General features: G+C 37.6%; 1 protein-coding gene and 1 long non-coding RNA gene across 2 annotated transcripts; both read right to left on the minus strand.

The window, feature by feature from the left end:
- Positions 1 to 6444: 6444 nt before the first annotated feature.
- On the minus strand, positions 6445 to 14689 carry LOC103425220 (histidine--tRNA ligase, cytoplasmic). Its single transcript, XM_008363303.3, has 7 exons — positions 13102 to 14689; positions 11486 to 11665; positions 10725 to 10982; positions 9456 to 9590; positions 8234 to 8515; positions 7878 to 8018; positions 6445 to 6909 (listed from the first exon to the last, which is right to left on the minus strand). Exons 1-7 carry the CDS (start codon positions 14443 to 14445, stop codon positions 6607 to 6609), a joined length of 2643 nt encoding a protein of 880 aa, XP_008361525.3. The 5' UTR covers positions 14446 to 14689; the 3' UTR covers positions 6445 to 6606.
- Positions 14690 to 17950: 3261 nt separating this feature from the next.
- LOC139195859 (uncharacterized) lies at positions 17951 to 18848 on the minus strand. The gene is made up of 2 exons (XR_011580929.1): positions 18427 to 18848; positions 17951 to 18149 (listed from the first exon to the last, which is right to left on the minus strand). It is a non-coding gene; the product is annotated as an uncharacterized lncRNA (long non-coding RNA).
- Positions 18849 to 23606: the final 4758 nt, after the last annotated feature.

The raw sequence follows: 23606 nt of genomic DNA on the forward strand, positions 1-23606 counted from the left end.
TCCTACTTTACCTCGGATATCCTCATTCCTAATCTTATCCTTTCTCGTGTGCCCACACATCCAACGAAGCATCCTCATCTCCGCTACACCCATTTTGTGTACGTGTTGATGCTTCACCGCCCAACATTCTGGGCCATACAGCATCACCGGCCTTATTGCCGTCCTATAAAATTTTCCCTTGAGCTTCAATGGCATACGGCGGTCACACAACACGCCGGATGCACTCTTCCACTTCATCCATCCAGCTTGTATTCTATGGTTGAGATCTCCATCTAATTCTCCGTTCTTTTGCAAGATAGATCCTAGGTAACGAAAATGGTCACTCTTTGGTATTTCTTGATCTCCGATCCTCACCCCTAACTCGTTTTGGCCTCCATTTGCACTGAACTTGCACTCCATATATTCTGTCTTTGATCGGCTTAGGCGAAGACCTTTAGATTCCAACACTTCTCTCCAAAGGTTAAGCTTTGCATTTACCCCTTCCTGAATTTCATCTATCAACACTATATCGTCTGCGAAAAGCATACACCAAGGAATATCATCTTAAATATGTCATGTTAACTCATCCATTACCAACGCAAAAAGGTAAGGACTTAAGGATGAGCCTTGATGTAATCCTACAGTTATGGGAAAGCTTTCGGTTTGTCCTTCATGAGTTCTTACGGCAGTCTTTGCTCCTTCATACATATCCTTTATAGCTTGGATATATGCTACTCGTACTCCTTTCTTCTCTAAAATCCTCCAAAGAATGTCTCTTGGGACCCTATCATACGCTTTTTCCAAATCTATAAAGACCATGGGTAAATCCTTTTTCCCATCTCTATATCTTTCCATCAATCTTCGTAAGAGATAGATTGCCTCCATGGTTGAGCGCCCTGGCATGAACCCGAATTGGTTGTCTGAAACCCGTGTCTCTTGCCTCAATCTATGCTCAATGACTCTCTCCCAGAGCTTCATTGTATGACTCATTAGCTTAATACCCCTATAGTTCATGCAATTTTGTACGTCGCCCTTATTCTTGTAGATAGGCACCAAAGTGCTCGTTCGCCACTCATTTGGCATCTTCTTCGTTTTCAAAATCCTATTGAAAAGGTCAGTGAGCCATGTTATACCTGTCTCTCCCAAAACTTTCCACACTTCGATTGGTATATCGTCTGGGCCTACTGCTTTTCTATGTTTCATCTTCTTCAAAGCTACAACTACTTCTTCCTTCCGGATTCTACGATAAAAAGAGTAGTTTCTACACTCTTCTGAGTTACTTAACTCCCCTAAAGAAGCACTCATTTCATGTCCTTCATTGAAAAGATTATGAAAATAACCTTTCCATCTGTCTTTAATCGCGTTCTCTGTAGCAAGAACCTTTCCATCCTCATCCTTGATGCACCTCACTTGGTTTAGGTCCCTTGTCTTCTTTTCCCTTGCTCTAGCTAGTTTATAGATATCCAACTCTCCTTATTTGGTATCTAGTCGCTTATACATATCGTCATAAGCCGCTAACTTAGCTTATCTCACAGCTTTCTTCGCCTCTTGCTTCGCTTTTCTATACCTTTCACCATTTTCATCGGTCCTATCCTTGTATAAGGCTTTACAACATTCCTTCTTAGCCTTCACCTTTGTTTGTACCTCCTCATTCCACCACCAAGATTCCTTTTGGTGTGGGGCAAAGCCCTTGGACTCTCCTAATACCTCTTTTGCTACTTTTCGGATACAACTAGCCATGGAATCCCACATTTGGTTAGCTTCCCCCTCTCTATCCCACACACACTAGGTGATTACTTTCTCTTTGAAAATGGCTTGTTTTTCTTCTTTTAGATTCCACCATCTAGTCCTTGGGCACTTCCAGGTCTTATTCTTTTTTCTCACTCTTTTGATATGTACATCCATCACTAACAAGCGATGTTGATTAGCCACGCTCTCTCCTGGTATAACTTTGCAATCCTTACAAGTTATACGATCCCCTTTTCTCATTAGAAGAAAATCTATTTGTGTTTTTGACGACCCACTCTTGTAGGTGATCACATGTTCTTCTCTCTTCTTAAAGAAGGTGTTGGCTAAGAAGAGATCATATGCCATTGCAAAATCCAAGATAGCTTCCCCATCCTCGTTTCTCTCCCCAAAACCATAGCCACCATGAAAACCTCCATAGTTGCCTGTCTCCCTGCCCACGTGTCCATTTAAATCTCCTCCTATAAATAACTTCTCCGTCTGAGCAATTCCTTGCACCAAGTCTCCAAGGTCTTCCCAAAATTTCTCCTTCGAACTCGTATCCAACCCTACTTGAGGTGCGTACGCACTAATCACATTGATAAGTTCTTGTCCTATTACAATCTTGATTGCCATGATTCTATCTCCTACCCTCTTGACATCTACAACATCTTGTGTCAAGGTCTTGTCCACGATGATGCCAACACCGTTTCTCGTTCTATTTGTGCCCGAATACCATAGTTTAAACCCTGAGTTTTCTAGATCCTTTGCCTTACGACCAACCCACTTAGTTTCTTGTAGGCACATAATATTTATCCTTCTCCTCACCATAACTTCCACTACTTCCATAGATTTTCCCGTCAAGGTTCCTATATTCCACGTTCCTAAACGCATTTTGCTCTCTTGAACTCTACCCTTCTGTCCTAGCTTCTTCACCCTCCCCCGTCTAATAGGATCAAAGTACTTCTTTTGTGTGTCCCGTGTAAAGTTGATAGGAGCATATGCTCCCGAACAACTTTGAGTGGAGTCGTTCGAAAAGAAGTTTCTATGGCCCCCTTGCTCATTTAACACTGCATCCGGGTGCCGATGGAGATACAACGACCCTTACTCACTTATCACTGTGCTCGGGCCACACAGCGCGCCACTTATGGGTGACGCCCTAGCTTTAGCGCGATTTCGTTCTGGATTCATTTTCATAAGGATTCGACGTGATCATGGAGTGCCGGCTGTCGACTACCTGACGCCCTCCCCCTCCTCCTTTATCCGGGCTTGGGACCGGCAATGTAAGATAAACTTACATAGGCGGAGTTTTTGTCATATAAACAAAACAAAACAAAAATTAAATTAACAAAATAGTAGAAACAATTTTCTTCCCACTACCTTGCGAGAAGAACACGCGTGTGGAGCTTCTTATGTATGTACCCTTTTTGAGCTGTAAAGCTACATGATTAATCAATTTTAGGTGTGTTGATAAGCAGGTTTCTGTTTATTTCTGTTTCTTATTGATAATTGGGTTTACTTTTGAAATACTGTGTATGTTTACATTGAAATACTGTGTATGCAGATTGACACGAAGCAGTGGCGATACTATGATTTTGGCCCGAAAGTAGTACCACCTCTACTTTGTCTTCCTAGAACAGCAGGGACAGCTGATGACTGCTACAAGCAGATCATGTCATTGTCCATGTAGGTAGTTGGCTGGCCTTCATGTAATCTTCATTGTATGTATCACATAAGTCCTTGCATTACTAATGTCAATTCCCTGTCTACATTCTCCTCATTTCTTTTTCGTTAAATAACCTTTGGTGCAGTGAATTAGTGGAGCATTCAAATAGAAATACAAACATAATTACTACATTACTAAGGTATTTCCCTCGTTTCATTACTAAGGTATTTATATTTGTCATTCTTAATTTTGTTAGATGGTAGACAATCGCACAACATGTTTAATATTTACTTTGAATGTTGTCAAAGGCATCACCTTTTTATGCCTACTGTCTTAATTTTGGTTATGGTGGTATATGTTTGGCTCCCTCCTATTAGTTTGTGTTTTTTGAGCTGTAAAGCTACATGATTAATCAATTTTAGGTGTGTTTATAAGCAGGTTTCTGCTTATTTCTAATTTCTTATTGATAATTGGGTTTACTTTTGAAATACTGTGTATGTTTACATTGAAATACTGTGTATGCAGATTGGCACGAAGCAATGTCGATACTATGATTTTGGCCCGAAAGCAGTACCTCCTCCTATGATTTTGGATTAATTATTTTTACTTGATTAACTGTTCTTGGTGGATTAACTTCATGCTTAATCATTTGATCATATGAAAACATGGGATCTTCACAAGTCATAACATGACCAGGGCTGTCCTTTCATATATAAACGGTGCAATCTGGTAAATATGTCAATTTTTCGTTTTCTTTGTTTCTTTGAATGTGCAGAAGGATAAAGATTTGAATGGAAGCAAAGGCACAGATAAAGATTGAAACGTGGAGAAGGATAAGGATAAGAAGAGTCAGTTCACTTTTCTCCCAGGACGCTTCACTCTTTCTTCCTACAAACCCATGTTGCTCTCTTCTCATCATTTTCAGAATGTAAAACCGTTCGTGCGACTCTAGAAATCAAGAGGAGGAAGAAGACGACATGCACTTTAGGGGGGAAAAACCGATGCTACTCCAGAGAAAGATTAATCCGATAAAGATTCCACGCATTAGAGAGTTGCTTGGGTCGTTTTAGTTACACATGGCCAGAAAAATAAAACAAAGCAGGCAGAGTTGGACTTCCATTTCAGAAAATATTTGAATTGGTGGGTACATATAAATAATTTTGCAGCCGCATGCCGCAATGGTTAAGATTCGATCAGTTATCCACCCAACTACTTTTGAGAAGAATGTTTCGGCCAAGAGAAAAGTTTCCATCTTCTTCGACAACACAACCAATGCAGACGTGAGTGGTAAGATGCCGTACAAAGACATAATTTTTCTCCTTACTCTATGTATTGAGTAAACATACAAACATCACAGCCAAAAACATTATTAATCTTCAATTAATTTCACAATCCCCATTTTGCCCAAGGCACTTATGTCTTAGGTAATCGTTTTTGTCCTCTATTCAATATCTATTCTTACATGATTATTATAATTTTGTGTGAATGTTCATATTGTAAATCTCAATTATAACAAGGTTGATTTCATTTTTACGTTTGTAATCGGGTTCATTTTCTCCCCAGTTGTGTGAGACTTCACCATATAATTTATGTTGTTTAAATCTATATATTGAAAATTCGGATAGACGCCAAAGGCTTCATATATGTTTCCTGCCACTTGGATCCCATCAAACCAAACTATGATCATGGTCTTTGCACATAACATGGAAGTTTAGTTTGTTTCCCACAATCCACAACACAACTCCACTGAAAAATCAACTACAACATCAGTTACCACTAAATCCGAATTTGCATTAAAAAAATTTAAAACAAAACACAAAATAAAATTCATCCCCGACCCCAAGTACAAAAAGCACCACAAACATAATATTTTACTGCTTTCCCACATTTTATTTCACCTTTGTTCTACATTTTGGTAAAATATATTTTCCCTTATTAACGTAGTCCTTCAGCAAACAAAGACAATAACTCATGAGTATGTGCTTTGTCCTCTACAACAATACATTGAGGTCTTCACATCATCGTGATCCTTTGCAATGAAAACATTATGAGCTTTCCCAAGTAATAAATTCCCAAGTTAATTGATTTTAAAATACAGGGAAAAGGAAAATAAGTTATATTCTACATGCTTCATGCTTGCAAAGGTAATGTTAGAGAATACCGTCATAGGCACTACTGTGTGTGTGAGAGTATCCACGTCAACAACTTCAAATTTATTACTTCCAGTTATGTGCAGCCATCTTTCAGATTTCATCCATCAACTCCATACTTGGTATCATACTTTCTGAAACATATACATTGACAATTACAACGGAAAAAAAACTAACACAATACATATTTAGGGGAGCGTAGCGCCCGTGATGCAAAAATGTCTCTCGCACGCACATTAGTGCGTGCAGAGAGGCTAGTTTCTACTATGGCTCTAGCCCCCTTGTTTTTTCATATTTACTTGAGAGCTTTTCGTTTGAATTTTTATTTGGGTACTAGTAAGTTAAACTATATTGTTAGTTAAAATGACCAAATGACCAACCCAACGGTGCATCACAAGGCCATATAAATCATTAAAAGCATTTCCAAATGAAATGTCAAATATGTCAACTTGGAGTAAAAGATTACATTTTTTTTTCCCAAAAGAGATGTCATAATTGACGTGGCAAATAAGTGTAGCAGTATTTTTTATTTTTTTTTTACAGCAAATAAAGATAGAGTCGAAACAAAGACAAGAAAATTGGTGATAATCTTTTCTTGTCGATAAATAGGATTAATAAGCATATAAATCAAAAGGAAATGGCAATCTTGTTGTTTTTCTTTTGACGGTAGCTTCTTTTCGCCCATTTCCTTTGGGGTGTAAGTTGAAGCGTCATGACATCTCCTCAGTCCCACCCATACACTGCCTGCCAGTGCCAATCGTAAAGTGATATGTAGGGGACTCTGGACCAACAAAGGCCACCATCTGCGACTGCGACTGCGACTGCGATGCATCACTCTCCACAACAAAATCTCAAGTGATCGAGGGAGAATAAAGCAATTTCAACATTAATTTCCCTACTTGTTTTCTAATATAACACAAAGTCTTAACTCAACCCCACATTTTATTTATTAAGTTCAAATCACCAACTTACATTACAATCCAAGCATCTTAACAGATGCACTTTGTAAAGCATACCCAAAAACATATTAAGTTTCAAAAGTTCGGGTAATCTGGTTTCATATCTTTGATGCCTTAACTGATTAAATTATGACAAACTCAACCGTTTTTGAACTTCTTCCACAATTGTATCTCTAGAAATTGTGATTTCCTCGCCAGCCTCCATGTTTTTCAATCTCACAACATTATCATTCCGCTCCCGTTCACCCTCAATTATCATCCAAGGGATCCTAGATTCCTTTGCTCGATCAAAGTGTTTCGTCACTCTTTTATTCACCGAGTATTCTGCTTTCACTTTTACGTCCCACAACTCCGTTGATAGCTCTGCTGCTCGTCCTAAATCATCCCCCAATATACTCACTAGGACTTCAGTCTTCGTTGCTCGTGTTCTCTGTGTAACAATACCAATAAAACACGAAACAGATCAATGCCTCGTACAAGGCTGCAAAACTAAACTACAAGGCAACCTATAATGCCATGTGGCTTTCCAAATTATTAACCAAAACATTTATCCACAGTATCCGCCTTAAATCCACCATGTCGCTAGCCAAAAAGTCATCTACTTACACGAACTAATATATATATAACAAGAAGCCAAAAAAGAACACAAAATAAGTCTTCAATGCGCTATTATATCTATTGTGACATTGGACCAACCAATCCAGAGTGTAGGACACAATCAAAATCGCAAGTCACCGAAACACAGCATAGATACCTGGTAAATGACAGATGTCATACCTATTTGCTGCTCTCATTTTAACACCCAATCCATCTACCAAATAGCAGTCCCTTGCTCTAAACCCAAACAATTTTCAAAGAAAAACAGTAGGGACGCTGAACAAACGGAAAGATGGCTCTAGAATGACTAAAAGGTAACACCAAGATAACAAGTTTTAATTTCCTTGGAGCATCAATATAAGGATATTGATTTGAGTTTCCTCTAACCTCTTGATTTTATTTCAGCTTCAGTTTCTTTATTGAAAAGTAAAAAAAGAATAAGGGTGGGTTAGAATCGGAATGAAGAAATTATTCTCGATTATGTAGCCATGTGTGCATGTACACAATTACTTCGGTTGAATTCATTGACAGAAGTTTATATTTGGATCAACTAACCAAAATTCAGGAACCAAAATGACAAATATACAGTTTAGGGACTAAACTAAGATATGAATCAGCGGTCAGAAGGCAGTGTAACTTAACCTAAGAAACGTATAACCTAATGAATTTATAGTTCAATAATGTTCGGGGAACAGGATTTGAAGTGCTGTCACTATCAATCAGATTATAACCCAACAATAATATTCACCCAAAATATAAGACTATTAATCGACATATACCCAGAAGCATATGAAACGTCACCTGATTCTGGTCTTTGTTAAGCTGTTCCATTATATTAAATACTCGTTCAATTCCAAGGCTTACACCAACAGCTGGAACCTGCTTTGTACCAAACATCCCTATAAGGTTGTCATAGCGTCCACCAGCAGCAATTGAACCAACCTGATAACAAGTTAATATAGGTTGAAACACATAAGTTAAGATGAGGACGTAAAGGGAATACGCCATTTATTATTACTTTCACTGTTCATCTGAATTGAAATTTTAAAATAATGTCACAGAAAGCTTATACAAGGCACATGAGACATGTTATACAAACAACAATAGGACACAAATGAATGCAAAAGAAATTTACAACAGCATTTACATAATTTTACCTGGGCACCCCCCCTAAAAGCAGCTTCAAATATTACTCCAGTATAATAATCGAGACCCCTTGCAAGACTTAAGTCAAAAGCCACTTTTCCTATGCACTTTGATTTTTGCAAAGCATTAAATAAGATCTCCAGGTCATTCAACGCATCTATAGATGAACTGCTTTCCAAGAACTTGCTGCCCTCCTGTTTAAGCTTACTTAACAATTCCAAAGGATGTCCACGCTCTTTTACAAAAGCACCAATTTTGTCTGCTGTCTCAACACTTAAGCCCTTCTCCTCCACCTAGAAAAATTCATGTATGGCAGATATAAAATTAGTTCGGATAAGAGAAAATAAGTCAACCATAGGAAAAATGGCATCAACCAAGACAAACAATAAAGGATAGAAATGAAAATGCATGCCCACCGATTATGGAGAAAAGCACGACAAATTGATAAACCAAGTACATGCTTATAGATGAGAAATAAACAAGAACTGAAATGCATTGGTTCCCATGGTACGAAATTTCAAACCAGTAGATATGTCTTTCTTAGAAATTGTTATGATCACAGATTACTTGAAGAAATACGGTTTATTCATTATTTGGATATACGAATGCTTTTACCATTCAGTTATTTGGAACTTAAAACATACTTTTTAAATCAATACCATCCAGTGTTTGAAAGTCAACTATAAGTTATCAATAAAACTTTTGGGTTGGTACGTACAGGACCAAAAGCTTTACCTCATGATGTGAGACTTCAGCCCTCCATCAGGCAATGATACAAATACAGATACTTAACCAGGAAAATTGCCCAACTAGACAGCATTCCTTGTCAAGAAGCAGACACATGACAACTATTATCGTGTTTAATGCAAAACAAAGTTTTCCTATTACTTGGGTCCAGCTCGTAAAATCAATCTTATGTAGTAATCATTGGTCTGTTAGGTTATGTATGAGAAACATCCTCCATTTATATATAGGATTCCTCCCAACTACTAGGGGTCAGCTTGCAAAGTACTTCATAAGACAATATTATGCAGTAACTAATGTTCTGTTAAGTAGTGAATCACCAACTAACAAAAAGAAAAGAGACTGGGACAAATGTAACTCAGCAAGGACATCAGACACGAAATGTAACTCAACAAGCACATGAAGAACATAGAAATAAGCAAACCCAAGACATAACAATGTAACTCAAGCATACACATGGGAAATCAGTTGCAATTTTTTTGTCTTTACCATTTCCCCTTTTATCTGCTCAAAAGGCTGCTTGTCTAATTTGTCAATACTTGAACAAATAGTTCTGAATTTTTCAGGAGGCACTCCACAGATTTCCAACATTCCATCCAACAACTTTCGGTGATTCAATTTAATCTGTATGATAAACAGTGACAAACACATGTAATTAAAGTTAAGCCAGAAAAATGAGGCATACCAAATAATTGCTCACATTATGATGCAGATGCTACTAAACAAATAAACGTCCATTTTGTGACTTTTGTCAGGAAATCAACATACATATTCCACAATTTTATTTATTAAAGAAAAAAGGAACTAGAAAATATTGTAGTTGAGTTCCTGCCAACTAGTTTAAGTAAGGCAGATAAGATCAGTATAAACACAAATTTTATTGCAAAGGACTAATATCCTTGATTTTCATAACTCATGAAAGCAAATAACTATAACTCCATTACAATTAAAATTTATGATTTTACATACAAATACAAATTACACAACTCAATTATACACACATAAGAGTGATCTATAATTAGGATGTAAAATGCAAGCAAACACGCAGTCAAAATTGAGAGACTTTAAGATAAATAATATAACGTTTAATCAATTAATCTAAATCATATTCTTACCCGCCAGAAGAAAAACAACACTTTATTATGAAAATATGCAGCGAATGAGATCTTGCAATAAATTTTTTTTCTGCTGACCAACATAAATTCCAAAAGAACCCATTGGAAGTTCTAAATATTAGCAGTCTAGGAAGCACTTCATAGAGAGTTAAATGACATTTAGGAAACATGTTACATAGGCTTCTTCATAGAGGTCGAAATCCATGTTACATAGGCTTCTTCATAGAGGTCGAAATCTATCTTTCCATAATTGCTTTACAACAAGATTGAAGGGTTTATGAAAGAATAGAATGAGTCCTATTTCTGTATGCATACCAACATGGAATCATTACAGTAAGACGGACACTTTGCTTCGACTTTTTCTATTGTTAATTTGTTACCACATTGATTGCATTTATGAAGTTTTTTCTTTACCATGAACCAATATCCTTCACCCTCGAAAGCATTTCCAGTAATTTTAAATGATTGAAATTGGGAGCCAGATCTCATAAGTCATAACAATATTCAAAAAGAAGTCTCATGCATAACTCCATCTCAAAATTGATACATGTGAGGATCTGTGGTGTTATAATCCATGTCTTTCTTCAATTTAACAAAACTTTGTACGCAATGACACAAACAGAGGGTAAAAATGAAAATTTACCTCATAATCTCCAATATTCAGCTCATCAAGAAGTTCTGTCAAAATCTTAATAACCTCAAAATCTGGACCCATTTTTTCAAATTGGCCAGCAATATCAAAGTCGCATTGGTAAAATTCACGATATCGTCCTTTGGATGGATTGTCTCTTCTATAGACCTTTGCTATTTGGTACCTTTTGAAAGATGTGATACCATTCATAGCTACATATCTAGCAAATGGAACAGTTAGATCATATCGCAGTGATAAAAGCTCTCCTCCCTGCCGACACGACAAACACAACCCCCATTAGATATGAGTGATTATTTTAGTTTAATTGTCAAACTATAACAACATTGCACCTTAGCTGCTAGAAACCTAAGAAAAGTATTTATGAAGAAGAAATTACAAGGTCTTTCTCAGCAATTATAGGCAATTTCCCATATGATACATGAAAATATATAGTGGTCGCAACATATAGGAGATTATTTCATGTTTAAAAATACAACAATACCCGCCAAAAGGTTTAAAAAGCATAAACAAAATTATTTGCAAGATGCAACCAACAAAAGGTCATCCTTATAGTCAAATTCTTGAGAAAACCACACAAGAAAATTTTAGAAGTAGCTCCCTGGCTCATGCACAGAAAACCTAGAAGGCCTTTTGAGGTACTATTTCATGGCCAAATTAAGAAACACTTCATGAAACTTGCAAAAAAGAAATTAACTATGAAAAATCAAAACAAAACCCCACTTAAATTGACGACAGTTGAAACTGAGAAATACCTGGTCAGCAAGATCATAAATCAATTTTGAATCTTCCCCATATTTTCCCATGAGGGTTTCTCTCAATTCAAAAACTGGAGTGTCAAGGGCCATCGCACCGTGCCTCTCAAAGACCTCTTCAATAATCGAAAATGCTGTCTTTCTTACTACCATTTGTTCTTTCGCGAAGTCACGAGTACCCTAGGATTTCCAATAATATATACAAGGTCAGAATGCTAGTAAGTCCACTCAGCACAAACCCAAAAAGAAAAAAAATCATAAAATCAGTTGAAACAAAAGACCATAATCTGCAAAGGCAACTGACAGCAACCTAAGTATGGTTTCTTGAAAATATACATTCACACAATTGTAATAAGTTTCCAATTCTTTCCAAATGGTCACTATTCCAAATGGGGACATAGAACCGAACGCAATGGCGTTCTAGGATTCATATAGCCAACCCCACTTAATGGGAAAAGGCTTTGTTGTTGTTGTTGTTGTTGTTGTATCGAACTACAAAGTTAAAGTATGTACATTATGTTGTAAAAAAAATCCCTTCCTTTCAAGGACAATAACAAAGTAAGAGGTAGATAGTAATAAGTTAATAACCACACGTGGTTATCCTGAAAACACGAACAGTTTCCCAAAGAAAAAGGTAAAAATATAGATAAGAAAGAATGATATTAATTTTCTTCTCCTACAAATCAATGAAATAATATGGATTAGTGAAAATACTCCGAGACAGATAGGATGTCATTAATGATCCACTGTTATCAAATATTGACATATCCCATAGCAGCATCAGATATATGTTTACATCAATTACACAGATATATAGGGACTTGTTAGATATCCCTCTTGAGTTTTCAATTGTCAAAAAATGATGGACAAGTTGGATAGGATCACTGATTCTAGCTTTCTCTACACAAAATGCGAGATGTATCAAGTAAGAGAGCTAAGGAGCAGGACAAAAGTATAGGTTAGGTGCGTCAATGTAAATATCAAATAGATGAGTGTACACTGGTGTGAAAAATATTTCGCACTGAGTTACTGACTGACAATTCGAAAAGCATTAATTGTAACTTATGTAAGTATCAACATAATTCCGCTCCAGCTTACTCTGCTTTCGTGCCGAACAAAGCACATGTTTCCACTCGAAACTTAAGTGTGTTAAACTAAATTCTTTTAAGAGATATATTCTAGTCTGGACCATTTGGAAATAAAAGAAAGAAATAATTCTTGACAGGTTTCTAATATCAATGATTCTATACTAAATTTCAAAACCAATAACTATCCACTATATTAACTTCAAGGTATCAGAACATGTGTAAAGGGTAAAAATGATTTTTAACTTTTAAAAGTTTATGTTGATGTCAAAAAACTCACTCTAAGAGTGTTTTTAAAATGACTGCTAAAACAACTTCACAATTAGGGGGTGCAAGTAACAATCTGTTTCCATTATCCACATCTACCGTACATTAAGAAACATGTCGAATAAAAGGTTATCTAAAGCCACCAATCAAGTAACAAACAAAATTCAACCAATTAACAACTGTATAATCCTTCTTAATTATCATCTTGAATCATATCTGATCAACTATACTTTACATTAAATGACATGAGTACTGGAATCTTACCTTTGGAAGCTTTGGGAGTCTTCTACTCTCATTGCTTTCCACTATCTCCTTCACCTTGTTCAACAAACTATCAAATTCCGGGTCCTTGGGGTCCAAAAACGATGAAAGCTCGTCCGCCCAAATTACCAACAACCCCAAACTATCAACAGCATTTCCTCCCTTGCCCCGCAACCTATCTTTAATCAACTGTACTACAACACTAGTCCCCTTACCCAAAACCACCTTCTTCTTCTTCTCACTCTTCTTCTCTACTCTCACATTCCCTCCTCCATTCACTTCACTACCTTCACTCTTCTTCACATTCAACTCAGCTCCCTCGAGCACCACAAATGCCGTTATTGCCTCCCAAGTCACAATCTTCCACACAATTCCCATTAACACATTCACTTCGTGAGCAAAATTATCATAATTCACTTCCACGTCAGATCCCAAATGGGAAACCAACTTGAACCCACTAATCAAGCTTTCACCACTTGGGCATTTCTTCTCAAACAATGCCACCAAACTCGACCTCAAATCTTCACTCCCCACCGCATCCACAATCATCTTCGCACGGGACAAACTAAGGTCACCCAAGTGATGAAGCGCAGACGCCACTGACAACAATGTGGTCACCACTGTCCTAGGAGTAACTACTTTCCCGCCAGAATTCAGCTCCGTTCGAGTCTTGGAGTGCAAAGATTTCACCTGCTCTCTCAAACTCGCGTGAATTTGGGGGATTTCCGATACCGCTTCAATTTCAAGCTTACCCACTAATTTAGACCCATTGAGCAGCACCTTCAAATCATTGGCCACAGCAATCACCTCCTTCGCTGCGTACCCATCCCCCAAATCCATCGAATTAAACGCCCTTACATCGGCCTTCAACGCCTCGCAAGACATCGCTGCCACCGCATCGGAAACAGTAGACAACGCGGCGGACTGGTGGTTCAGAAGCGCACATATCCCGCACAAAGCTGAGGATAACTTGAATTCCTCCAACGCAAGAGCCTCCTCTTCGGTCAAAACGAGCGACCCGAGCTCCAAGTCTCGGGAATTGATGGCTTCGGCGAGACGTACCGCGAGAACCGTACGGACGTTGGGGGAACCGGAGAGAGATAAAAGCTTGCAGAGGAGGACGACGAGGGAGGCTCTGGATTCTTCGACAGTTGGGAGGGAGGGGAGGAGAGAGACGAGATTGTGGGCGAGGGGCGATGAGGAGGAGGAGGAGGAGGAGGAGTCGAGCCGATTGAGCGCCGACAAGTCGGTGCGGAGATGAGCAAGGCCCTTGGCGAGGGAGCAGACGGAGGAGGAGGACAGAGACGAGCCCTTGCCTCCTACTGTTATCACTGGCAGCTCCGCCATTGTCGGAGCTCAGAGAGATAGACTGTGAGAGGTTCTATCCGGTTTCTGAGCTAGGGTTTTTCACGTGAAATGCGGATGCTTTTTTCTTTATTGCATTCGAGGACTACTTAAAATTGTTAGAAAATGAAAATTGGATTCGAGGACTGCTTATGGTGGAAAATTGTAGGCCTATTTAACAAGAGAGTTATAAAGAGATGTGCGGCAAAGAATATAGAGAATAAAGAGAATAGAGAGAATTTTGAGATGTGATTTCTCACAACGATTGCTTCTTTGTTTATAAAAATATTACAATACAATCAGAAAATTATCTAAAATATATAATCAAATCTCATAAAGATTTATACAATGATATTCTTAATCTAACTAAAAGACAGCAAAAACTTTTTTTTATTATTAAAAGCACTTCTTTTATTGTTATTTTAAAGGCCAATTCGAAATTTTCATGAACTAAAAACATTTTTTGTTTATTATTTTAATAGAAATGAATATCAGAGTGCGGAACAAACAAGATTACAAAATAATAGGAATTTTATTGAACAAATTGAGAATGACGAGACGGCTACAAAAACCCTAGAGACTACATTGTGACTGACTTATTCTCTAACTAAATTACAAGCTCTATTTATAGAACAATAAACCAAAGAAACCCTAATGCGTATATGCCAAAAATACCCTACTACAAAATCAAATCAAATCTCTAATTAATTTCCTAAATAAACCTAATAAATTCCAACACCCCCCCCCCCCGTCAAACTCATGGCGGTACACGACATGAGTTTGCCAACAAGCAGATGTGGATGCAAGCCTCCAAATTCCGATGCCGATGCCGATGCCGATTTCCGATGCCAATTTCAATACGAAATTCCATCGGTGCAAGTGCAAGATTCCAATGCCAGTGCAAGATTTCCATGCCAGTGCAAGATTCCAATGCCAGTACCAGTGCAAATGTCAATGCCGATGCCTAACAAACAAACAAAAAATCCAACCAAATATTTTTTTTTCTTCCTTCTTTCTTCCTTTTTTTCCTTCTGTGCGATTCCTTCCTTTTTTTTTTTTTTTACCTTCTGTGTGAACCAACGTGCGACCCAACATCACCAACCTCCTTCCTTTTTTTCTTCTGTGTGAACCAACATCACCAGCCTCCTTTTTTTTTTTTTTTTTTTTCCACGAGGGTACGGTTGTGGACGGATCCAGATGCAGGGTGGGGCTAGGGAATGCAGAAATCCTAGTGCGATGGATTCACCAAATTCCTTTTTTCAAAAAACAGAATTTTTTTTTCCCTTTCTTGAAGACTACCAAGGACAAACTGAAAACCAAACCAGAAAACGTAAAAAATCTACGGACAAGACTAACACAATTTGACGGTCAATACCGAAATCCAAAGACAAAGAACATAAACAGAAATCCAAAGACAAAACGAACAAAAACAGAGTGACCAAGAACAAAGGACACAGACCAAAGCGGAAGCGAAAGCCTAAACGAGACCCAAACTAAACCAAAAAACAAAAAGCGACAAAACAAATTGATACCAACAAGAACGGATTGAACTATAAGGATCGAACCCGCTCTGATACCAAGTTGAATATCAGAGTGCGCAACGAATGAGACTAACAAAATAATAGGAATTTTATTGAACAAATTGAAAATGCCGAGACGGCTACAAAAACCCTAGAGACTACATTGTGACTGACTTATTCTCTAACTAAATTACAAGCTCTATTTATAGAACAATAAACCAAAGAAACCCTAATGTGTATATGCCAAAAATACCCTACTACAAAATCAAATCAAATCTCTAATTAATTTCCTAAATAAACCTAATAAATTCCAACATTATTTACCCAAATGTTTTTCGATATGATATTTTTTTATATTAATTCTCTCTAATTTTTTTAAATAAATAGTCGAATCTAACATTTAAAAAACTATTACAAATTTATAAATCTGCTAATTACTCTCTGAACTATTTTTTCAGTTGATTTATCCCCTTAATTAGTACAAAATATTTAAATATCTCACCACCGTTATATTTAAGAGAATTGTCCAAATTCAATTAAATATTGTCATTTGGGGGGGCATGAGACGCATTTAACTGCAAAATATTTAGTTGTCTTGTACTAGTTAAGAGAGTACAACAAAAAATGTAGTTTGGAGTTAATTGACATCCTTGTAATAGTTCGAGAGTATTTGGCAGTTTACCCAAGTATTTTTTTTATTATTCGCTTTTCATATATTTTAGATTTTAAGTAATCAAGACACTTAGTGACACACCCCGACCGGGAATGTCCACTAAGACTCCGAATCGAGCTGCGTTGGCCGATACCTGAAAGGTGACGAAGCCATAAAGTGTGATGATGTAGAAAAATGTGAATAAATTTAAATCTAAGAGTGCCTAATTACCAGAGTGCGCTGGTGAGCGGGAAGGAACTCACTTCACACGTGACGTTAGAGCATAAATACAGTAGAGTGGATTAAGAATCGTACCCTCGATAGAATCTCCAATACTAAGAATCGCCATGAATCTTCGACGATAAGAAAGCTCAGCTAATAAAACATGGAGGGTGAAGACAAAATAAGGGTGAGTGGCCCTAGAAATGAAATTTTAATAGAAACCATCTAAAGCATTATAACCCCTCGCTGTAACACTTGTATAGTTTCCAAAAAATCATACCATGTGTCAATGTGAAATCAAAAGTATATCAACAGTAAACCATAAATATACCACAACACAGCATCTCATCAACAATATCAATAATCATGTGATTAATAACCCATACTAGCATGCAAGTTGGCGTTACATATGGTGACTTGTACGACTGCACCCATATCTCATCAATCAATGCTAACTCATAAGTTGGAGTCACCTATAGTGACCTGTACGACTTATCCATATCTCATCACATATGCTAGCTCATAAATCGGGAGCCACCTCTAGCGACTTGTACAACTTATCCATATCTCATCACATATGCTAACTCATATGTCGGGAATATCTATAGTTACTTGTACGACTTATCCATATCTCATCACATATGCTAGCTCATAAGTCGGGAGTCACCTATAGCGACCTGTACGACTTATCCATATCTCATCATATATGCTAACTCATAAGTTGGGAGTCACTTCTAGTGACCTGTATGACTTATCCATAGCTCAATAAGTATACATGCACACGAGTCGGAACCACCTATGATGGTCTGTACGACAAGATTAAGTGTAAATAAATACGCTCAAGTGCTACAATCACGTGAAGACTGTGCGAATAATCGCGGGTCACCTACAAGTCGGAACCACCTATAGTGGTTTGTAAGACAGGCATGTGCACCTAGGGCTGGGTTCGGTTTGAATCGGTTCGGTTCAAAATTTTTTCGGTTTATTTTCGGTTCGGTTTTTTTCGGTTTCGGTTTTTTCGGTTTGGTTTCGGTCCGGTTCGGTTTTTTTCATTATTATTATTATTATTATTATTATTATTATTATTATTATTATTTTAAGATATGGATATTGGTAAACTAGCCCAAAAGATCCAACAAACAATACAGGCCCAAGCCATAAAATACAGATCCAACAAACAATACAGGCCCAAGCCATAAAATACAACAAAAGAAAACCTAGGGTTCTACTGCATCACCCGCCGCCAAGCATCCACAAACCCTCGCCACCAACCAACCGACGCCTCGCCGATTGTAACATCCGGCCACGAGCACCTGTTCGAACACAGCCAAACAAACGAGATCCAAGGGTTTAATAAAGAGTATAGATCCAAAGACCAAAGATCTCTACCACATAAATTCAAGAACAACATCAGCCAATTTTTCTTCAAAAATTCACAAAGCATAGTCAACAAATAAATTCACATAGCATAGTCAACAAACCAAAGAAATAAAAACTATTAATCAATACACAAAAAAAAACTACCATTTTCAGCACTCAAAGAATTAAACAAGAAACAGAAAAAAAAAAAAAGAGAAATTGAATACTTACTGTTAAAGAAATCCGGAGGAACAAAGATGAATGTTTGGACCGTGCAACCTCCATATGAATCCCAGATTAAAAAACTATTTGGCTTGTATTTGAAAAGCAGAGATCGAAAGTTTATGGAGAAAGCAAGGAATATTAGACGAGGAGCAGAGAGACAAGAGGCATAGGATTTGGAGAGGGAAAAAATGGGGATTGTCAAATAAATTCATCACAAACCCTACGCCTCTTGTGGTAATCCTTTGAAAAGGTAAGATCCATGTTACAACCATGGACTTGGCAGGTTGGAGAGAGGAAGAGAGGAAAGAGAGTTGAAGGGAGGAAGAGAAGAAGGAATGAAAGATCGACTGAGGAAGCAGAGAGGAAGAGCAGCGGATGGGAGAGAGGGAGAGAGAGAGTGAATGTTTGAGAATGAAAAGGTAAATGGGTGACGGCTGCTAGGGTTTGTAAGCTTTATAAATTTTATAAAACATTAAAGATTAGAATACCTATAAATATTATGTTGGTACAATCATAGCAATACAAACCCTACAGTCAAGTTGGCTTGAATGAGCTGTCCCCAACCTGGACGGAAGGGGTTCGAACCTTCCTTCCAGCAGGTTTTGAGTATTTATCTTTTATTTTCATATTTCGGTTCGGTTCAGTCCGGTCCGGTTTTCATACCTCAAAAACCGAAACCGAACCAACCAATTTCGGTTCGGTTCGGTTCATCAGATTCGGTTCGGTTTTTTTTCGGTCTCGGTTCGGTTCGGTTGTCGGTTTTTTTCGGTTTTCGGTTTTTCCAACCCACCCCTATGTGCACCTACCTTGGATCCAAGGTGAGCGTAAGGTGCGGGAGGTGAACATCACGTGAAGGACTGTGCCCTGGCCACGGGCGGAAGCATTAACACCGGGATGCAGGTTTATGAGCTCTAAATGCATCTCATGTAACATATACAACTCATAGGCAACTTGTACGACAATGTCGGAGTTGCCTAAAACATAATGTGATCATGCCATAACTCAATCATTTCAACTAATATCATAACTCACCTGAACTTACTTGTGTATTCAGCGTTCATCTTCGCACTTCAAAGCATTCATAATAATTTTGTGCAAGTAGTATACACATGGATATGCCATGATGCAAATCTAAAACTTAACCATATCATAGTATTTTTCCAATATATACGCATATATATAATGTGGCGTAAAATGCACAATCTATAACGCCCTACTCTTGAATTATTTATTTTCGGAAATAATTATCGGGGATAAGTCCAACTAAACGCTAGTTTAATTAACTATCATTACTTACATTTACTCATTTCAGTTTCTTGATTCCTTCCACATTGATTTATGACCAACATCCAATCACTATAAACATAAGGTTAAATCTCATATTTTCACCAATTTCCTTCACATTGCTCAATTCCCAAACAAGGTTTTTGTTTCAAATATTGTATGGTTGCATCTAACGTCTCGTTAGACTGTCTACGTACTTTAAACAAGGATCAAGCCATTCATAGTTTACAATAGTACTTCAAAGCATTCAAATTAATCATAAGCAATAATCGATTTGTAAACATTTATGGAATTGTCAATCATATATATATATATATATATATATAATACACGATAGAATGGAAAAGACCCACTCACCTGAGGTCCGTGCCATGACTCCTTAGCACGCATGTTGAGACATCACGAACCATTGTTGCCTATGACCAATTATCAAATCACATCTCAGAGTTTTGACCGATAAAATACATAATTTACATAAAACGCATCCCTACATAATTCAATTCGGAAGATTTGCATCATGGATTTCCAATCCGTTGCTTCCAAAGATTCACATTATACTTCTAGAACAACATCCTAAGGTTTCATTATGATTTAACGGTCGGATCTTTGCCAATTGCCCAAAATCAAGTGGTGGTCAACATTTTATTTTATGAACTTACAAATCTAATTTGGGAAGATCCGTACGTAGGATTCCCGATCCGTAATTTCCTATGGTCCTTAAATATTACATACTATAACATACTAAAGTTTGGTGATGATTCAACGGTCGGATCGTCGATTCATATCTTTACCAAGTAACGTATCCTAATGAGTTTAGGTCCAAACGATCGACCTACGATATACAATTGCCAAAACTGAACTCAAGACATCTAATTTAGCCTAAGGTTAACACATGTAGTCCCTTGGCTATGCGCCGCCCCGACTCGCTGGAAAATCCAACTATTTCAAAAAATTATCAAAATTTACAGGAATGAACATCTCAATGAGTAAAGTAAACTTTATACCTATAGCTAAGTCCAATTTGACCTAGAAGAGCCCCAATTTTGCTAAACCCCGTAGGAAACCCTAGTTTTGCGTGTCCTCAATTCGGCTCCATAGCAACTTCGATGCCCCCAAACTTGTTTGAGCTTTGTTCCTAAGCTTCAGAGGAGTATTTTGGTGGTGATGATTTGATGAAATCATTTAAGAATTTGGTGAATCTCAGCCAAGAATCGTTGCACCCACCGGTGCGATTTTTCCTAAAATTACCACCAAATTCCTTCTAATTTTGGATGGAAAATGAAGAGGGAAGGTTATGGAGTAGGTTGCAGGTAGTGGGAAGGTTTGAATCGCCGGAAAAATGACCGAATTTGGCCGTGGTGCTCGTCGGGTCTAGCGAGTCAAGGGGGAAACCCGGTTTCCCTTTTCATTTTCTTCTCCCTCATTTCCCTCCTTTCCCCCTTCTCTGGTTGGTCACCTCCTCCTCTCTCCTCTCCCCATTCGGCTACCATCTCTCCCTCATCTCTCTTATTGGGTAGTAGCCCTTTCCTTTTTTTTGTCTTCCTTATCCCGTTCCCCCCCTCACTTCTTTTCTTCTTCCTCTTAAAAAAAATAACTAAATGATAAAAAAAAATTTATAAACATTTTAAAAATTAACAAAAATGTAAAATTTGGGACGGGATGTCACACTTAGGGAGCATTTGTTGCAACAGACTATCTCAGACTAAATTAGTTTCAGGGAGTAAGTTAGACTAATTTAGTAAAGTGTTTGGTGCATGGCTAAAAAACAGGAAAATGAACAAACTCAAATATTATATCATTTAATTCATATTTATTAATATTTTATTATTAGTTTATCTTTTTATTTTTTTCTAGAATCATCTCTCTCTATACCTATACCTTTTTTCTTCCGTCCACCTTCTCCCTATTCCTTTCACCTCCTTTTCTCTATTTCACCTTTTTTTTTATAGAATCCTCTTCCTATCTTTTTCTTTGTTTCACCTTTTCTACGGAATCCTCTTTTCCTCCACTCTCTCCCTCACCTCTCCCTCTTTTCCTTGTGTAGAATATTCGTTGGTGCTCTCCACGCAACGCATCCTCTGATTTTTTTTTGGAAATTTGGCTTTTTTGTTTTGAATTTGTGAAGGGATTTGTATGCAAGTGCTTCTGGGGGTTTTGCTTTATTTTTTATTTTTTATTTTACGAGTTGGATTTTGAGATTTAAGCGGTGGGTGAGGGTGGGGGTGGGTTTCAGATCTGGATTGGGCAAGGGAGTACAAGTTGCAGACAATAAGGTGTGCTATGAAATCTCGTCCTCGGTTTTCACCATGTGCGATGACTTTTAGTATTTTGTATTTCATAATTCCAACGCGTTTATATTTGCGGTGTATAATTTTTTTGATAAGTAAAAGGACAAAATGCCCCTAATGGGCTAAACGGAATTCTATGAGTTCATACTTGATCTCTATATGTTTTGCCACATTTCTTTGCATATTTGGATAGTACGTATCGATAAGAACGCGTGGCCACAAGTGGAATGAAATTTGGAGCTATAACAAAGATTTTGCAAACTTGAAAGTTGAGGGCATTTTAGTAATTTTACCATTATTTCGTCACATGTTGTTTGTCTTTAATGGCCTTCTTGTGTGTGCCCGTAGGGCCCACTGCTCAAATATTATGGAACCTCTCTCTTTCTTTTCTCTCGACCTCACTATCCTCTCTTTTTTGTTTTTCCTCTTGTCTCTCTTTTGTTTACTCACCAAGAAGAACACCACGCCACCTCTAAATCTTAACAAGTTAATCACTAAATCATCACCAAAACAAGCGCATTCTCTTTACCAGCTCAAGGACGAGCTTTGGATTGTGAAAAAAGGACGACGAAACGAAGTTTCTAGAGCTTCAAAATAGATCAAGAGTTTACCGTAAATTTCAGATCGTTTCCATCCATCTTTTGGACTTCAAACAGGTATAAATCAATTCCTCTCATTGAGTAGACGAATTTCCATATATAGACCATCAAATTGGCTAAAAAATGAAAAGTTATGAGCTTTAGAAAAAAATTCAAAAATTCGGCGAGCTTACCCATATTCCATTGGGTTTTCGACGGGTTAGGTCAGTTCTAGTTTGGCTTGGCTTGGCCAGGTTAGCGTTCACCGATGACATTTGACTTTTTTGGATTTTGACCCAGGACATCTCTCAACGTATATCAACTATTTGATTCCAAATCGACGCTCCGTTTGACATGCCCCAACCCCGATATCCTTATATACCAGGGTAGGCACGTGCTGGCTGACGCCCGAGGGTGATGAAGCCATTTAAAACACGCATATAACTAAAACATATGCAATTAGAACGATTATACTAAAACAAAACGTATTCAGAGCATACAACTAGCTAAGAATCATATGAAGGAATTGCTAGGAAAAGATACAAATAAAGGAATGATACATATGTTGAGAAGGCTCGAGGATACCTATGCTGTAAAGCCCTGACGCTAGGATCATGTGCATCAATCCTAACTCCTAAGGGGGCGTAAAAATAGAAAAGGTCAGTGGACCAAAGTTTATAATAATAATACTAGTAATAGGAAAACCATTTTCTTTGTGAACATACTAACCCTCTGTTTTGAAAACATATATAATACTACATATAGGTTTTATAAAAACCCTAGCATGCCACGCAAAATCTTCGTAAAACATGTACGTTTAAAATCATGCTCAATAATGCTGAAAACGTCGCCTGAAGGCAAATCAGTAAATTTCATCAGTGAAGTACTTAACTAGGGGTATCATAGTCGCCCGAAGGCAGTACCTGTCCATCACCTGAAGGTGAAGCAGCATAACCTGTCCATCACTCGTAGGTGATGCTGAATAACTTGTCCATCACCCGTAGGTGAAGCTGAATCAAATAGCATAACATCCACA

Source organism: Malus domestica, chromosome 05, assembly GCF_042453785.1.
Source record: "Malus domestica chromosome 05, GDT2T_hap1".
NCBI classification, from domain to species: domain Eukaryota; kingdom Viridiplantae; phylum Streptophyta; class Magnoliopsida; order Rosales; family Rosaceae; genus Malus; species Malus domestica.